Below are 17,287 nucleotides of genomic sequence, written 5' to 3' on the forward strand. Positions count from 1 at the left end.
TCGTGCTTGTGGCTCATTTATTAGTAACCTGTGCTTGGACCAAAGGTAAGAAAACTGCACCCAGTTTGTGATGCATAAGATACATGTGATTAGGGCATGACATAAATCCTGAATATGGAATTGATCAGGGCTTGAGTCTCTGTAATTATGCATGATCATAGTTATGCTAGTGATTGTTGAGTAAGCATGCTGAATGCCCTACATTTGAATATTTGACATATGATATATGCCTGGTTGCATTGCTTACTTGTGAGTGGAACTGACCTATGAGTCAGGAATCGGCAAGGGTGTCAGTATTGACTGTGAAGCTATGACTCATTAGTCAAGTTCGACAATAGTACTGAGCATTGGTCGTATGGAATTGACCTATGAGTCAAGAGCGGCATAGGCGTAATGAACGCAGAACCGAAAAGATTAGATCTAATCGACATAAGCATTATCAACATAAGCATGAAATGCTTGACCGACCTTAAGTTCGATGAAATCAAAAAGCGCTTGTCTAGTCTAAGGTCTAGTTACTTAGAGCCAAAGCCAAAAGGCTAAGGTGACCAACACGTCACATGGCTAAGGGAGCGGATCCCCAGAGATGGACTCATTAGCCATCTATTCAGGGAGCGGATCCCCAGAGATGGATTCATTAGCCATCTATTCAGGGAGCAGATTCCTAGAGATGGACTTATTAGCCATCTGTTCTCATTATGACTTAATAGTCATCTATATAAAGGGTAGGGCCCATAGGTCATCTATACAAAGGGCAGGGCCCATAAGTCATCTATACAAAGGACAGGGCCCATAAGTCAGCTATACAAAGGGCAGGGACCACAATCATTATTTGGACTTATTTACATGCATGAATAGGGCTATTATCGTTAGGCATGCCTATTATGATTTAGTAACATGTTTTTACCTGTTCATGAGCATATTGTGTTTTCTTGCTGAGCTTTGGCTCACGGGTGCTATGTGGTGCAGGTAAAGGCAAAAGAAAGTTAGACCATCCTTGAGTTGGAGAACTTAGGTGACGATATGTACATATGCGGCTGCTTGACCGCCACGGCCGAGGGTTTTAGGAGGAACTAGGGATAAACCCTATAGCGGTAGTCGTAGTATAGATGGGCGGTCGATTCCACAAGGAGGTAAAGAAACAAGTTAATCAATAAATAAATGTTAGAGATAAATAATATGAAGAAAATAAAACAAGTGATGTTTTTGTTGTTTTTGAGATTTAAAGATTAGAAATAAAGATAGATTAAAATGTGATGTAACAATAGGTAACAAGTAGGAAGGATCAAGAATCACAAATATGCATACTTATTTATTTGGATATTTGATTCACAAAAATTACACAAATAGATAGTTCACATCCCAACTATTCATTTGGAAGATTTAACATTGAAGCACAAATATATTTAACAAAAATGTATTCAAGTGATTATTATTCTTTACCATGAAAAGGTGAGATAAATCTTATGAGAAATCTAAAAATAACATTGTACCATTGGCAATAATGCAATAAAAGATTGGACATAAAACCTAACACAAATATTACTTTTACCATTTATAAAATACATAGAAAGAGCATGACTAATTCTATATAGATTTTAGCAAAAGTAAATATATATGGATGAGATGGAGAAAATGACAAAGATATTATCTATATTATTTTCACTAATTTGATAATACATAGAAAGTGCTTGACAAAATTTATATACTATTAGTAAACATATATATAGATAACAAGATGAAGAAATAGAGATAAAAGAAAATAAATCACTCAAATATATAAACTTTAAGCACATGGTGAATCAAAAATACCAAACAAAATCATAGTGCATATAGGATCATCCTAACCTTCCCAAGAAGGTTAGCCTATTATGCTAGACATTCTCATAAAATTATAGAGAGAAAATATGAGAGATGAGACTAAAATTTGGTAGAGTTTTGCTACCTAAAAATTACATAGAAAATGTGAAGAAAGTGTCCATATTTATAGATGGAGAAAATGACTAAAAAGAAATTAAACAACAATTTGGGGTTTACAAAATAAATCTGAAATATTAATAATAAAATGTGATTTTGAAAAATCAAATCTTATTATAAATATTAACCTAGTTATTTTGGTGTATGGTCAAATACCCTTTTTCAAAAGCACCAAAAAAAGATGAGCTTTAAAGCTCAAAATGGTAATTTTGCAAGGCCCAAAGTGCACAAAACATGGGCTGAAAGGTGGTTGTGGCAGAGGAGGGTTTTGACCCACTCCCAGCCAATGGGATCGCGCCACGTGGCGTTGGCTGAGAGAGGGTTACGTTGGGCTTGCTGGCCACGTTGGAGACTTGATTGAAGATGGTCACGTTGGGCTTCAGGTGGGCTTCAGCTGATGAGGAAATTGAAGATGGCTTGGGCCTTTGGCTAAAGGGGAGAATATGTGGGCCAAGTTTCTTAAAAAATGCCACAATTTCCATTATATTTCCAATTCTAATTCTTTCCTTCTTGCTTTCTTTTTTTCTTTGTTTCCAAATGCCAAAATACACTTTATTTCCTACAAAATAACAATAAATTAAATCATAATTAAATATTTTCATTTATAAAATATATCATATTAATTCCATGAAAATATTAATCAAAACTTAATTTATTTTGACAATTAAAATCAACAAATGTGCATTTTTCACCTCTAATCAAGGTCGGCTGGTTGTAAATATTTTATTGTAATTAACCTTTAAAATATATTTTTGGGATTCCAATGTATACAGTAAACGTTTTAGTGAAACGTTGTATCTTTGACCAAATTTTTTAACCCTAAACTGTTAATCATATTTAGTTATACGATTATGACCAAATGACTCGGTTAGCGAGTTTAGCACTGTTTAAAATGCACAACGTAACGGTCCCTGGGTAGTAGGACGTTACACAGACGTACCCTACCTTATGGTCGTCACATACAGTAAAAAAGAAAGTAATGAAAAAATTGATGTGATTTTTTTTTACATATAATGGAAAAAGCTATAATAAAATACAATAATAAAAGACAATAAATAAAAAATAGTAAAATAATTATGTAATGTTAAAATATGTGTAAAAAAGAAAATAAAATGAGAAAAGAATAAGTACAAAAAATGAAGAAAAAAGAAGGAAAAAAACCTAGGAAAACCATTAAAAAAATATGAAGAAAAAAAAAACAAAAGAAATGATGAAGGAAATAAAACAGATGAATGAATAAAAATGAAAATAAGAAGAAGAAAATAATAGAAAAATGGAAATAAAAAAAAATGGTAAAAAAAAAGAAAAAGAAAAAGAAAAAATGGAATAAGAAAAAAAGTTCATATGTGTGAAAAAAGAAAAAAAATGGAAAGAGAAAATAATAAATACAAAATGAAGAAAAAATAGAAAGAAAAAAATGAAAAAAAAGGGAAAAAAAAAAAGAAAGAAAACTGAAAAAATATGAAAAAACAACAATACAAATAAAAGAAAAAAATAGATAAATGAATAAAAATGAAAAGAAGAAGAAGAAGAATGAAAAAATGGAAATGAAAAAAAAGGATGAAGGAAAAAATTGGTAGAAAAAAAAAAGAAAAAGAAAAAAATGAAAGAAAAAATAAGTAAGAAAAAAAAAACTGAAAAAATAATTAAAAAATGAAAGAAAAAAAAATTGAAAAAAAATAAATAAAATTACCTTCAAAATAAAAGAAATCATAACTATGATAAAAAATGTGGCATTTCTATATTTTAGTTAGCTACTAATTGTATTTTCCATATTTTAATTTTTTTATTTAATGAATTTTCCCTTACAAATTAAGAAAAGTATAATTCCTATATTTTTGCACATTGATAGTATAAAAGCCATATGTTTTTTTCATGGGCTAAACCAATATATACATTTTTAGTTTTTGTTATTCAAAACCTAAATCATAAAACCATTACTATTTTATTAATACAGATTATAGTATGGTCGGAACCTAAAATTATGTTTAGTATAACATTCTTTCAATTATTTTACTTACCAATCAAATTTTTTTGCCAAACTTAACAATCATGTTTTTAAATTCCTAAATTTTGTATTTTTATATTTGTACTATTTTCTTTTTAAATATGTCACAAATTTTTAATATAGGAAATTTCTATACTAGGGGCTTCAGAAAGAGCCATATCGGTGATACTCTTTTGTGTTCTCAACCCGTAAACAGTTTTTGACGCGATTTTTTTATGACCGTGTATATTGTAGTTATTTAGAGCATCATGCAAATTTTCAGAAAATTCTGAATAATTTACAGTACCGAAAATTAGTTTAAAAACAGGTTGTTGCACGCTCGATTAATTTTTTTATGTGCGTGGAAAATAGCATGTTTAAACCTAATTTTCGGCACTGTAAATTATTCGGAATTTTCTGAAAATTTACAAATGCTCTAAATAATTACAATATACATGATTATAAAAAAAATCTTGTCAAAATTTTTTTACGGGTCGGAAATAAAGTTCCTACCATAGAATCCTCCAATAATATAATTGTTGAATGCATCATTAATTACCAAGTATATTTCTAAAAATTATATTAGTTATAAAATTTTATAATTTGAAGTTAATATATAATTAATTTAAATTGAATAATATAATTGTTGAAAAAGGTTCTAATTTGCTAATCGGGCAAATATTTATATTTCTCTGTCCAAAAAATAAAGAAGAAAATTAAACTTCAATAACCTTTTTCGTTGTTTTTTATTATAGTAATTTTAAATTTTCAACAACATACCGTTTCATCATTTTGGTGTACAAAAACCCATCTGTCTTATCTACCGGTGACACAAAACCCATCCAAAACCCCAAAAATCGAAGCGACCCGGAAATGTTGCAGAGCACCATCGTCTTCTCCACAATTTCGTACTCAGTCCCACCATCTCTGTACAGCCCCACTTCCTATCCGAGTCTGTTACCATTACCCTTATACTGCTCTTCAACGCACTCCCACCACAAGCAGCTCTACCTAGGCCTGCAATGGCGACCGAAAGAACTGAAGAAGAAGGCAACGTTTGTGGCCTCTGCCGCCACTTATGAAGTCGGAGGAGGTTACCCAGATGAAGAATTAGATGCGCAAGACAGAAGTAAGGTTCTCCAAGATCGAGGGACTAAGAAATTTGACCCGTCAGAGTGTGAAGCTCTACTTAAAGGAGGAGAGCAAGTCACTTCCGTTCTCGAAGAGATGATTATCCTTGTGAGATCTCTTTCTTGTTCTCGTTTCTATTATTTCATTCCCTTAAGTTTCTTTTTGGTTCCTTGTTAATGGAAGAAAATTGTATGATACTTGAAATAAACTATATGTCGTTTGTAAGTACAGTGGAAAGACGATGTTTATGTTTTGTCAATTCTCTATGATTAATCAAACAATTATGTTTTTTGATTGCCCATGACGTCTTAAGATTATTAAAACAATTATAACTATGCCATTTGATGGCATCAGTTTCTGTTTTTTCTGACGCCACCTTGTAATTGTGCGCGGTTGGTTCACTGAGATGATTTACAGTCTAAGAAATCTGGTTATTACGTATTAGATTTCATTTTAGCTGGAATTTTGATGTTATTTTTGAGTTGGTGCATTGGAACCTTGAATTTGATTTGTAAATTTAACTTGCAATAAGCGGTGTTTGTATGCCTGTGTGTGTATATGCACGACTACAGTTGGAAGATATGAATATGGACGAGGCATCTGAAGAAGTGGCTGTGGAGCTAGCTGCCCAAGGGGTCATAGGGAAGAGAGTTGATGAGATGGAATCCGGTTTCATGATGGCTTTGGACTACATGATCCAACTTGCTGAAAATGACCAAGATGATAAGGTTCTATTTCAGCTTTTTATGTTGCATCTTTCTATTTTTCCTAATATGTAAAATTAATCGGCTGTGTATACTGGAAATGTGTGGAAAGTTTTGGATAGGATATTCTGATGCAAACACTCCTCTAGAATTTTAAGTCAGCTTTAATTGAATGAAACCTATCGTTTAAGTATTCTTATTCTCCTTGCATTGGTATGGTTTTTAGATTGCACATGTTTTTGTTTGTTTGTTATTTATGGGTTGGTGGAGGTTCGGAAGGACAGGTATATATATATAAGTTTTTATGTGATTTATGCTCTCTGTTGGTAATGATGGTTGTTGACAACACAACTTCTGCTTTACTGATGTAAAAATTTATTCATAACATCATTATTGTTAGCTTATTTGTCTGGTTCTCGATCTTTTTCCGTCAGCGCAAGTCACTGCTGGAAGTGATAAAGGAGACAGTATTATCCCATCTGACAAAAAAGTCTCCCCCGCAAGTAAGAACTATTTCTTTGAATGGAATTCATTCTTCTTACCTGTTAATATAGTGATACATTGTCAGCAGTTATGATCATTTAAATTTGATGGGAGCTAATGCTCCTTTCTTCTATTCTTTTGTAGGTCCAAGTGGTAGGCCTGCTGTGCAGAACTCCTCAGAAAGAGAGCAGACAGGAATTACTACGCAGAGTTGCTGCTGGCGGTGGTGTGTTTAAAAGCAAGAATGGAACTAAAGTTCATATTCCTGCTGCAAATCTGAATGAAATTGCTAATCAGGCTGATGATTTACTGGAGGTAATTATCAAGAAAACACCTGCTTCATATTATATTGTGCATTGTATTGAATAATATGCTAAATCATAGGGATAATCCTTATGGCCAGAAATTTTGTATTGAAATTATAATAAAAACGTAATTGTGAATTTTTTTTTCTTGTTTTCTGCAATTACTTACAGAAGTTAGTGAATCAAATAACATATGAGTAGCAATTGGAGAAATTTGGATTCTCTGGTCAAGTGATGGACATGTGTTTATTTCTACATTTGTACAGAATGTCTACTCAAACTAACAATTAAATCAACTCTTGATAAACATAAAGCATTGCAGGTCTTACAGAATTTAGTGTGGTTGTATAGAGCAGATTCCCTTTTTTTCCTTATTGTGTGTTCCACTACATCATATTATGCACGTAGATTTCCTATGAGACTTGTATTTAGTGCTCCCCTTTTTCCCCACACTATTTTTTTTGGGTGTGGGTGTGTGTGTGGGGTGGTCTACTTTCCTGTATTGATTCCAAATTCATCATTTCTTTTGAAGACAATGGAAACACGACCTTTTGTTCCGGATCGAAAATTGCTTGCAAGACTGGTTTTAATTAGAGAAGAAGCTCGGAATATGATGGGAGGTGGCATATTAGATGAGAGAAACGATCGTGGCTTAAGTACTCTTCCAGAGGCAGAGGTATGTACCTATGCATCTATAAGGTCTTAAAGAATTTTCACATGGTATCTAGCTGAGTTTTTGACCTATAAGGCATTGTTGAAGAAAGCTGCTATCATAAACACTATGATGATGGCTATTATCATCTTGACATGGATTAAAAAGCTGTTCTCCCTGCAGGTGAACTTCTTAACGAAACTGGTTGCTTTAAAACCAGGGAGAGCTGTTCATGAGATGATAAAAAATGTGATGCAAGGAAAAGATGAAGGTGCTGAGACCTCTGGCTCTGATGAGGAACATACAACTGCTGGACGGGTTTCAGGTGGACTCACGGGAAGGGTGAGTTTGAGAACTCCGGCATAATGTGTCAATCAAAATTTACGATTTGTTAAACATAGTTAATACTACTGCGAATGGAAGCCATGATTATTATTCTTATTGATTCGCATGAATTATTACCAGGCAAGTGTGTCAGGAAGAAAGCCACTTCCGGTTCGCCCTGGCATGTTTCTCGAGACTGTAACCAAGGTAAAGCCGATTATTGCTTCATGCTTAATGAGTTTTGGTTTCATGGTTTAAAACAATGGACTTAATGATGCCTTGTGAGTGCGGATGGTTTTGTTTGGGGGATGTCATGTCCAACTGAAATTTTAATAAATTTCTGTGTGACTAAATTTGTTTACATATACCTTTTTAGGCTAGTTCAAGCTACTATAGTAAGTTAAAACAAGTATAGCTTCATCCAATCTAATATGGCTAATTCATCGTTCCAAATTTGCCAGGTCTTGGGTGGTATATATGCTGGAAATGTCCCTGGTATCACGGCACAACATCTAGAATGGGTAACTTTTGCTTTTTCTTGGCGCCCTCTCTTTACCCTGTCAAAATACTAGTGCTTCTTAAAATTGTAAATACCAAATGACAAAATTCCCTCAGGTTTTTTTTTTACCCTTTGATTAGGTATTACGTTTCTCATTTCTTTCCGGAAATTGTGTTTGAGTTATGCTCTACAATCTTTTTCTTTGGCATCAACCTTATGTTTTGCTATTCTATGTTTCCTTTTTCAAATGATTCACTCTGTTGCTTTATCTAATCCAGGTTCATGAGAAGACACTTCAGGTGCTCGAGGAAATTGCATTCTAGATGTATTATGGTAGGTACCACTTGATCCTTGATTACATTACAATTGCATTTTATATGACATTTGCAGTTGGAAATGGATATTTTGTAGGTCTAGTTTTGTCCATACTTTAATCTAAGTTAGTACAGAATTACAGGACGCCATAAAAGCAGTTGTTCAGTCTTAAATAGACCTTTGACAAAGAATGAAATATAGTGTTTACACTTTCATTGCCATTTTTTGTGAATCAAGATTTATTTTAAGTAACACTGAATCAAATCTTCAATGATTATAGGAATCAATTGCCAATATGCTTCAAATCACACTTTAGTTTGGGATCAGCTGAAGAAAAATGATGAAGATTCATAGTACTCGTCTAAACAATAGCAAAACACCATGTGAATAAGGGTCCCCACATAAACAAGGTATTTTTATTAGCTATTTTGCAACAAGTAGTAAGTGGGGTGGGGGCTTGTGATGATTTGAATGCTGTGAGTAGTCGAAGCATACACAGCAAGGATTGTTCTACATTCCCTAATTATATAATCTACAGCCTTTTCCCCCATGACCTCTTCATCCCAATCCATAATTCCCTTTTGTTTAAAGCAATAAACAAGCAAATGGGCAAAACCTTCCCACCGACTTGGATTTGGCACCACGCTATCTCATGGCCTCTATAACCCTACATTGGCCTAGAAAATATATGGCTACCCCTCTTATGATCTCTTCTCCTTGTTCTTCTCCATAAGATGAAAACTCCTTTTCAGAAGGAGAAAAGAAAGAGAAAAAATTGAACTATTTAGAAAAGTTTTGAGTTGCCCATTAGCCGTCTTTTCAAACATAATCGTAGTGCCTCACAACCATAAGAAGATATGGAAAATGATGACCCACATGTGTCTAAAATGATATTCAAGGCTCGCTTTTGTCAAGGGATCAAATAGTTTTTGGGTCACTGATTTATCATCTTATGGGTGTTTTCATTTATTTATTAAGTGTAATGATTTTGGTAAAAGGTGATATCAAAGTATGGTCTGTAATGATGACTGTGTTGATACCCTTCACATGAGAAAAAAGATGGGTTTATTTACATACAAACGTAATGGTTGTGTTATTCACTCACATGCCTCATTTACTTAACTTCCACCATGCCAACAGCTTAGTCATGAAGAAGAAAAAGACATTTATTAATGGTTTGTTTTGATCTTGAAAGAAAAAATAGTGCAAGTTTGGAGGAATTCTCATAAAGAGATTGCGAAAGTTGAAAGTAAAAATTGGAAAGAGAAAAAAGAAGGTTCATCTACAAAATCTAAAGAGTTGGAAGTATTTATTTGACTGCTTCGAATGGGTTAAAGGAGACAAAGACACTTGAATAACATAAAAGGTTTAAGATGCTTTTCTCTTCTCTGGACCTGGATTGATCAAATGGTGGGTCACATTCTCATCCCTATCTGATATAGTAATATTGATCTTAATTTGCTAAACATTAATAATAATAATTAATATTTCAATTCAAATAAAGTAAACTAGTCAAATCAGCTTAATTTAATCTATGTTGCTCCTCCACTTTTGTCTCTGAGAGACCTGATTTTTTCACCAAATTTTGTGTATCATTTATTTCTCTTCTAAGCATTAAATCACTACATTTATTGATACCCATGTCTAGCAAATGCACATACTTTAATGGGTTTTTATTTATTTTTATTTTAAAAATATATGAAAAGAGAAATTTGATTGAAACTGTCATAAATCGTAACAATAAACCAATGTGGCATGAGCTGTCTCTGAAAACATGACAGAATTGTTGTAATTATTGGTGAAAAAAAGATGATTAAGTTTATATAAATTGTATTAAACGATTGACATTTCTTACAAGCCAATTCGTAGAGGTAGAATCCCACTTTACTTATACGAAATTTTATTTAAGGGCAAAGAAAAATATTACCAACTTCATAAGGCCTAAAATAATTCATTACCAATATTTGGTGCTACTTATATGTGTTATATTCATAGAATATATTTTATAAGGAAGACTTCAAAAGCAAATGGCTCTATAATAGTACTAAGAAAACTTTTTAAAAAGGCACGCAAGCTTTTATACACTAGCTAGTGGATCTTTCCATTTTTTTTAATTCAAAAACCCAACTGAATTGACTGTTTTGCCCTTTTAAAAATAATTGACTTTTTTCTATATAAATCTTCTAGAACTCATGAATACATTATCCTAACGGTAAACAAAGATTTAAACTAATTATATACTAATTAAGATAAACCCTTTTCTTTAATTTATGAAAGTCATACAACTAATGAGTAAAATAATATCATTCCCAGTGATGTTATAAATAAAATCAGGATATTTATAAGTTTGAAATTTGAATGTGATTTGACTTTGGGTTTATTGGTCATCTTAATCTGTAATTACATTTAATAAAATACTTTATTTTTTTTTCAAAAAAAGTGTTCCATATAGATAGAATAATGAGAAGTCTAATAAAAGTTGTAACGGCCAAACCACAGTAGCAAGGGACACGAGGGTCATAATTTGAATTCTCTGCTAAGACATTGTGGGCCCAGGCCCAATTGGTAGGCAAACTCTTCTTTCTTTCTTTCAAGTTTACTGTGTTATTACTTTGTTAGAGAGAGAGAGAGAGAGAGGAGAGAGAACGTGAACATGGTCATACTCATAATTTGAATTCCTTATCAAATGAACAACTTTGAACACTGACAGCTCGACACCGTCCCAACTGTGTTGGCCCTTCTCATCTCATCTCACCTTCCCTCCTCTCCTACTACTTCTACTACTGTACACCACTGCCTTATTTCTTCTTCTCAAACTTCATTTAAAAATATTAACTAACAAAAGCCATAGAACAATTAGAGTTCAAAGCTTCAAGCTTTAAACAATATCTTTTTCTTCTTCTTACTATAAGAAGAAGAAGAAGAGAAAATCTTTATCTGGGCAAGCTAGTTTTGGAGCTTTTATGATGTCAGGCTACGTGGGCATTCTTGTTTCAGATCCATGGCTTCAAAACCAGTTCACCCAAGTTGAGCTTCGTAGCTTGAAATCTCACGTAAGTCATGGCCTTATTGTTCTTCTGTGATTTTCTTCTTTTGACAGAATTTTAAAGATCAGATGCTCTGTTTTTTTTTTTTTTTTTGAAGTTCACTAGCATGAGGAGAGAGAGTGGTAGGCTTACGGTTGGTGACTTGGCTTCGAGGACGTCGAGCCTGAAAGTTGTGGGAGAGAATTTGACAGAGGAAGAGAGAGCTTCTCTTATTCAAAATTATCACCATAATCTTGATGATGACGTTGATTTTGAGTTCTTTCTCAGGGTCAGTTTCAAGCTTTTTATGAATCTATTTCAATTCACTAATGGGATATTGTAGTTAAGCACTTTAAACTGATCTTATCATCTAGATCAAAACGCTTGGAAGTTAAGTTAGAATTGATGTTCTGTTTAACATGAAGAACATTTAAAAATGATCCGATTCTGTGATAAATTTCATTACTTTTTGATAAATATTGGACTATGTTGAAAAGGGTTGATCGATTCCTTTTTAGAATTTTATGTTGTTGGATTGGAATCTGTGTTAAGAAAGTATATGGATTGACAGGTGTATTTGAAACTTAATGGCCACGCTAGTGCTATAACTGGCGGCAGTGCTGCTAAGAACTCGTCTGCATTTCTCAAGGCTGCTACCACTACTTTGCTTCATACGATCAGTGAATCCGAGAAGGCATCTTATGTTGCCCATATCAATAACTATCTATCAGAAGATGAGTTTATAAAGAGATATCTTCCTCTTGATCCTTCAACGAACGATCTATTCGAGATCGTGAAGGATGGAGTACTTTTATGGTGATCATTATGTATTTAATGATGTTCTTTTAGTTTGGATTACAATTCGCTTGTTTTTTGGATGTATGTTTGACATACCAATCATTGTCTTTGGTTGCAGTAAGTTGATCAATGTGGCAGTTCCGGGAACAATTGATGAAAGGGCTATCAACACTAAGAGAGTACTCAATCCTTGGGAAAGAAATGAGAATCATACACTCTGTCTCAACTCTGCCAAGGCTATTGGATGCACTGTGGTCAATATTGGGACTCAGGATTTCATTGAAGGAAGGGTATGTTCATTGTATCCATGCTTTTGATTGTATGCAAACACCAAACAAATGCATATTCAATCTTTTTCTAAGTTCATGGTAGGTCTTAAAGATTTTGGTCCATTGTTTCTTTCTCATACTTGATGGATTACCGCGAATTCACTCCCACCTCCTTCAAGTAGCTCTCTATTATGCACTTTTCAGTTTTGCTGATCAACATGTTAATGACCTCTTTCTTTTGTCTTCAGCGTCATCTAGTCCTTGGAGTGATTTCCCAGATAATCAAGGTAAGATTTTTCATGAATACTTACTGTATTTCAGTTTACATTAGATACATACTCAACATTACTTGTTATGATGAATTCAAAACCATTCTTAACTTTTTTTTTTGTTTATCTATTTATGTTGTGTAGATTCAATTATTGGCAGACCTCAACTTGAAGAAAACACCTCAATTAGTAGAGTTGGTTGATGATAGTAAGGTAAAAGTGTACTATTGCACTGAGTTTTTGGCTCCTTGAGGAATAGAGTGCAGGTTCTTAAGTCAACAAATTCTCTGTCTGATATGCTTCTTATGTTCCAAATGATTAGGATGTGGAAGAGTTAATGAGTCTGCCACCAGAGAAGATATTGTTGAGGTGGATGAATTTTCAATTGAAGAAATCAGAATACAGGAAAATTGTCACGAACTTCTCCACTGATGTCAAGGTACAGAATCATAAGTTGAAGCTGTAGTCATGTACTAGACTATTCCTCCTAGTTCGTATTTGAGTTCTTTGGCATCAAAACTTACTGCAGGATGCTGAGGCTTATGCTCACCTCTTAAACGTTCTTGCACCTGAGCACAGTAAACCATCTGCATTGGCTGCAAAGGATCCCTTTGAAAGAGCAAAGTTAGTTCTTGCACATGCCGATAGGATGGGTTGCAGGAGATACTTAACGGCTAAAGATATTGTTGAAGGTTCACCAAATCTTAACTTGGCTTTCGTCGCACATGTTTTCCAGCATAGGTGAGGATTCTCTCTATCTCTCTATGAGAAATGTATGCAATGTGACTTTTGTTTTTTTTGCCTTAAAAAGCTTAATGTGTGTTCATTCACCTGTAGGAATGGTCTGTCAAGCCAAACAAAACAGATATCATTTCTTGAAACTATGCCAGATGACAGCCAAATCTCCAGAGAAGAGCGAGCATTCCGCTTCTGGTTAAACAGTCAGGGAAATTCAACATATATCAACAATGTCTTTGAAGACGTTAGAGATGGGTAGAGTATTTGTCCTTGTTTGACTCTTTAAAAGTTATTAATTATTCTCATCCTACTCAAATTCATTTTCAAACTCGGCATCACAATCTTTTTGAGTCCATTTCCATATGGAAAATAGAACTGTTTAATCTTTAGTTTTCTTTTGGAACTGAAGTGAAAAGTTGGTTCTATGCAGATGGGTGCTTTTGGAGACGCTAGACAAGATTTCCCCAGGGATTGTCAACTGGAAGATTGCAAACAAGCCTCCAATTAAAATGCCATTCAGAAAAGTAGAAAACTGTAACCAAGTTGTAAAGATAGGGAAACAATTGAAATTTTCCCTAGTAAATATTGCCGGAAATGATATTGTGCAGGGTAACAAGAAGCTAATACTCGGTATGTCCAATGCTATCATCCATAAACTGATATCTTTGAAACTCAATAAGCTATTTTGCCTTTTTATATTCTGATATAGTTTTGGTTGCTCTCTTCAGCTTATTTGTGGCAATTGATGCGTTGCAACATCCTCCAATTGCTAAGAAACTTGAGGTTCCATTCTCATGGGAAGGAAATTACAGACGTTGATATTCTGGAATGGGCCAACACCAAAGTCAGCAACTCAGGAAGCCAAAGTCGCATGGATAGCTTTAAGGTACCATTTCAGTTGTTGCTTTAAGGTATCAAAAGAGCATGCCATTACCACTCGATACCCTTGCATTAATGTATAAGCGTTGACTGAAGTGTTCAAATGGACTTGATCGTAACACTGTTTTGGTTTTCACAGGATAAAAGTTTGAAAGATGGTATTTTTTTCCTAGAACTACTCAGTGCAGTGCAGCCTAGAGTTGTGAATTGGAGTCTTGTTACCAAAGGGGCAACCGGTATGTCTTATTTCTCATGTGTTAACATGCCATTAAAGTATGTATTGAGAATGATTCTTTGATTAATTACCTCTCTTAAACTTGGTGAAATTCAGATGAAGAGAAAAAGATGAATGCCTCATACATAATCAGCATTGCGAGAAAGCTCGGTTGCTCAATATTTTTGCTGCCAGAAGACATAACTGAGGTACTCTTTTCTTTAAAAGTTTCCTAACATCACACAGCACTTTGCTGCCATTGCTCTCTCTTTCTCTCTTCATTACTCATTTAAGTCTTATCTTATATGCATTTTGTACCTAAGATTTGTATATGTGTGTGTTGTTAGGTGAACCAAAAAATGATCCTTACGTTGACTGCAAGCATAATGTACTGGTTCTTGAAACAACCTGTTGAAGAAAGACCATCTGGGATTTCAGATAGTGAGGCCTCCAGCCAGTTGGAGACCATATCGAATTCAACACTCGATGACTCTTCTTCTGAGTCATCAATAGACGAGAATGGACATCTATAAGTATTTTTATATATATATATGTATGTATATGTATGTATTGTATTGCTGTAGAGCTTTTGCTAAGTGCTGTCTCAAGCTCGTTTGATTTTTTTTTCTTTTAATTTTTTTTGTCTTACTTTGTGAAATCAGTGTATGACATAGTAGGAATTCAACTATTTTGAAAGAAAAATTTTGTTAAAGAAATTATATTTGTGAATAGCTAGCTTTCTCTGTTTTGCTTATAGAATTGTAATTAGTAGTACTATAATAACTTTATAATATTTAGTAATACCATAGTTATTCCACTTTCTAATTAATAAAAGCTTTTTCAAAATTAAATAAAAATACTAATGAAAACATTGTAGAAATTTCTAAATTTCATGAGATTATTCTTAGGGTGTGCTTGGAAACCATCTTGCAATTGAAATGTTTGTTTATTAGATTTGACAAATTTGTTTAAGAAGGTAATTACTCAGTAATCATGTAATTGAAGGTAATTAGAGGTAATTAAAATGTTTCAATTTCACTATTTAATTCTCATAGGAAAATTGTGTAATTACTAAATACTATTAATTTTAAAGAGTAATTATTACATAATATTATTTTAATGTGTAATTATTAAAATAATGTGTAATTACATAATATTATTTTAATGTGTAATTATTAACTAATTTGGCACACATGATAGGAATTTATATGTAATTACAATTTCACATCCAAATATACATTGTATTTTAAAATAGAACCCAATTACTTATCTAATTACCACTTAGTCTCAAACACACGCTCTTACTTTATTGAAAAATGCAATTTCAATCTCATATAGATATGATTTATAGAAGAACCTTTTTTATTTATTCAAAGTGCCACGATACCCAGCACGAAAACTTTATAAGGAAAATCAAAGAGTCAGCTTACAAAGAGGCAAACTAGAACAAACAGTCAATAAACAAAAGGATATAGAAACATGAAATTACATAAAACGATAGAGACTGAACTACAACTAAGATTTACTGAAATTTGAACTCAGCATCGTGCATCATGGATGTGTTAATGATATCCGGTGCTAGGTCTCCCTCCAACTTGTGAAGCCTTGCCCACTTGGCTATGTTATGCGCAACCCAATTGCATGAGCTCGGAATGTGATGGATTTCCCAAAGTTTGAGCTTAGAAACTGATTCATGAAACCATTTGAACAGTTTAGTTAGTCTTAAATCTATTTTAGAGGGGTCCTCACCTTTCGGCGTTTGGATTGCATTGGAGGCATCAGACTAGAAGACAACATTACCAGATCCATTAGTTGCTGCAACTTTGGCCGCTGTACTCAGGGCCCAAGTCTCACTAATGAGGGGGTCAGTGGGGTGGATTTTCTCTGTTACAACCTTGATCACCTCAGCCTTGTGGTCCCAAAAGATTGCTACAACCATCGAGTAAGCTTTCCCAATTGAGACATCAGTGTTGAATAACAACTAGTCCTTCATAGAAGGTAGCCAATTTGATTGGATAATTGCATAGTGGAGGAGTAGATGGTTGATTTCCAGCAATTTCCAATTTATCATGTTGATTATGATCCTAATATGAGATTTTTCTTCTCCATGAATGATTTGACTTCTCACCTTCCAGATGGTTTCAAGAATGGAAGCTGCTTCTGCTAAAAATTCTCCAAATGGGAGGTTTGGCGGTCTATGCCTGTCCATCTTAAACCAGTGCATCCACTGACTCCAGTCCCCAGCCTGATAGCAGTTGGTTCTAAATTCCCAACTACATCCAAACCAGAGAGCCATTGCAAATGAGCATTCCCAGAAAAGATGGAAGGTATTTTCCTCATTTTGTTCACACATTGTCAATGCAAAAGAAGCGCTCTAGACGGGACCTGGTGAGTAAAACGTCCCTGGCAACTTGCCACCAAAACAATTTACTTCTATCGTGCATCTTCGAACCCCAAATCCATCTTCAAAGCTTGTTATTCTCACCATTTTGTGACTCATTTCTTAACAACCTGCATGCGGATTTGACCGAGAAGAATCCCGATCTTTCTCCTACCCACATGCACTAATCATGTTTGTCATTGATAGGGAGTATAATATTTAGAATGCGTTTAGAGTCCTGTTCCTGGAACCACTCTTTAATCAATTGTGCATTCCACTGTCCATTTTCTATAAACTTTCTTACCCAGTTAATTCCAAGAGTTGCTTCCTTCATAGG

General features: G+C 33.9%; 2 protein-coding genes across 3 annotated transcripts; both read left to right on the plus strand.

The window, feature by feature from the left end:
• Positions 1–4,739: 4,739 nt before the first annotated feature.
• On the plus strand, positions 4,740–9,477 carry LOC133785902 (protein PEP-RELATED DEVELOPMENT ARRESTED 1, chloroplastic). 2 transcript variants are annotated; one of them, XM_062225118.1, is made up of 10 exons: positions 4,741–5,203; positions 5,668–5,823; positions 6,234–6,302; positions 6,427–6,597; positions 7,120–7,263; positions 7,423–7,581; positions 7,705–7,770; positions 8,025–8,084; positions 8,341–8,395; positions 8,658–9,477. In XM_062225118.1, exons 1-9 carry the CDS (start codon positions 4,838–4,840, stop codon positions 8,383–8,385), a joined length of 1,236 nt encoding a protein of 411 aa, XP_062081102.1. In that variant the 5' UTR covers positions 4,741–4,837; the 3' UTR covers positions 8,386–8,395; positions 8,658–9,477. The 2 variants fall into 2 exon arrangements, with proteins under 2 accessions (XP_062081106.1, XP_062081102.1); XM_062225122.1 differs by lacking the exon at positions 8,658–9,477 and having other exon boundaries at positions 4,740–5,203; positions 8,341–8,396.
• Positions 9,478–11,052: 1,575 nt separating this feature from the next.
• On the plus strand, positions 11,053–15,301 carry LOC133785897 (fimbrin-2). The gene is made up of 14 exons (XM_062225112.1): positions 11,053–11,430; positions 11,522–11,692; positions 11,975–12,219; positions 12,320–12,491; positions 12,719–12,757; positions 12,884–12,952; positions 13,062–13,178; positions 13,269–13,480; positions 13,577–13,732; positions 13,908–14,107; positions 14,206–14,363; positions 14,496–14,592; positions 14,688–14,779; positions 14,918–15,301. Exons 1-14 carry the CDS (start codon positions 11,341–11,343, stop codon positions 15,101–15,103), a joined length of 2,004 nt encoding a protein of 667 aa, XP_062081096.1. The 5' UTR covers positions 11,053–11,340; the 3' UTR covers positions 15,104–15,301.
• The last annotated feature ends 1,986 nt before the right edge of the window (positions 15,302–17,287 follow it).

Source organism: Humulus lupulus, chromosome 1, assembly GCF_963169125.1.
Source record: "Humulus lupulus chromosome 1, drHumLupu1.1, whole genome shotgun sequence".
Lineage (NCBI taxonomy): Eukaryota > Viridiplantae > Streptophyta > Magnoliopsida > Rosales > Cannabaceae > Humulus > Humulus lupulus.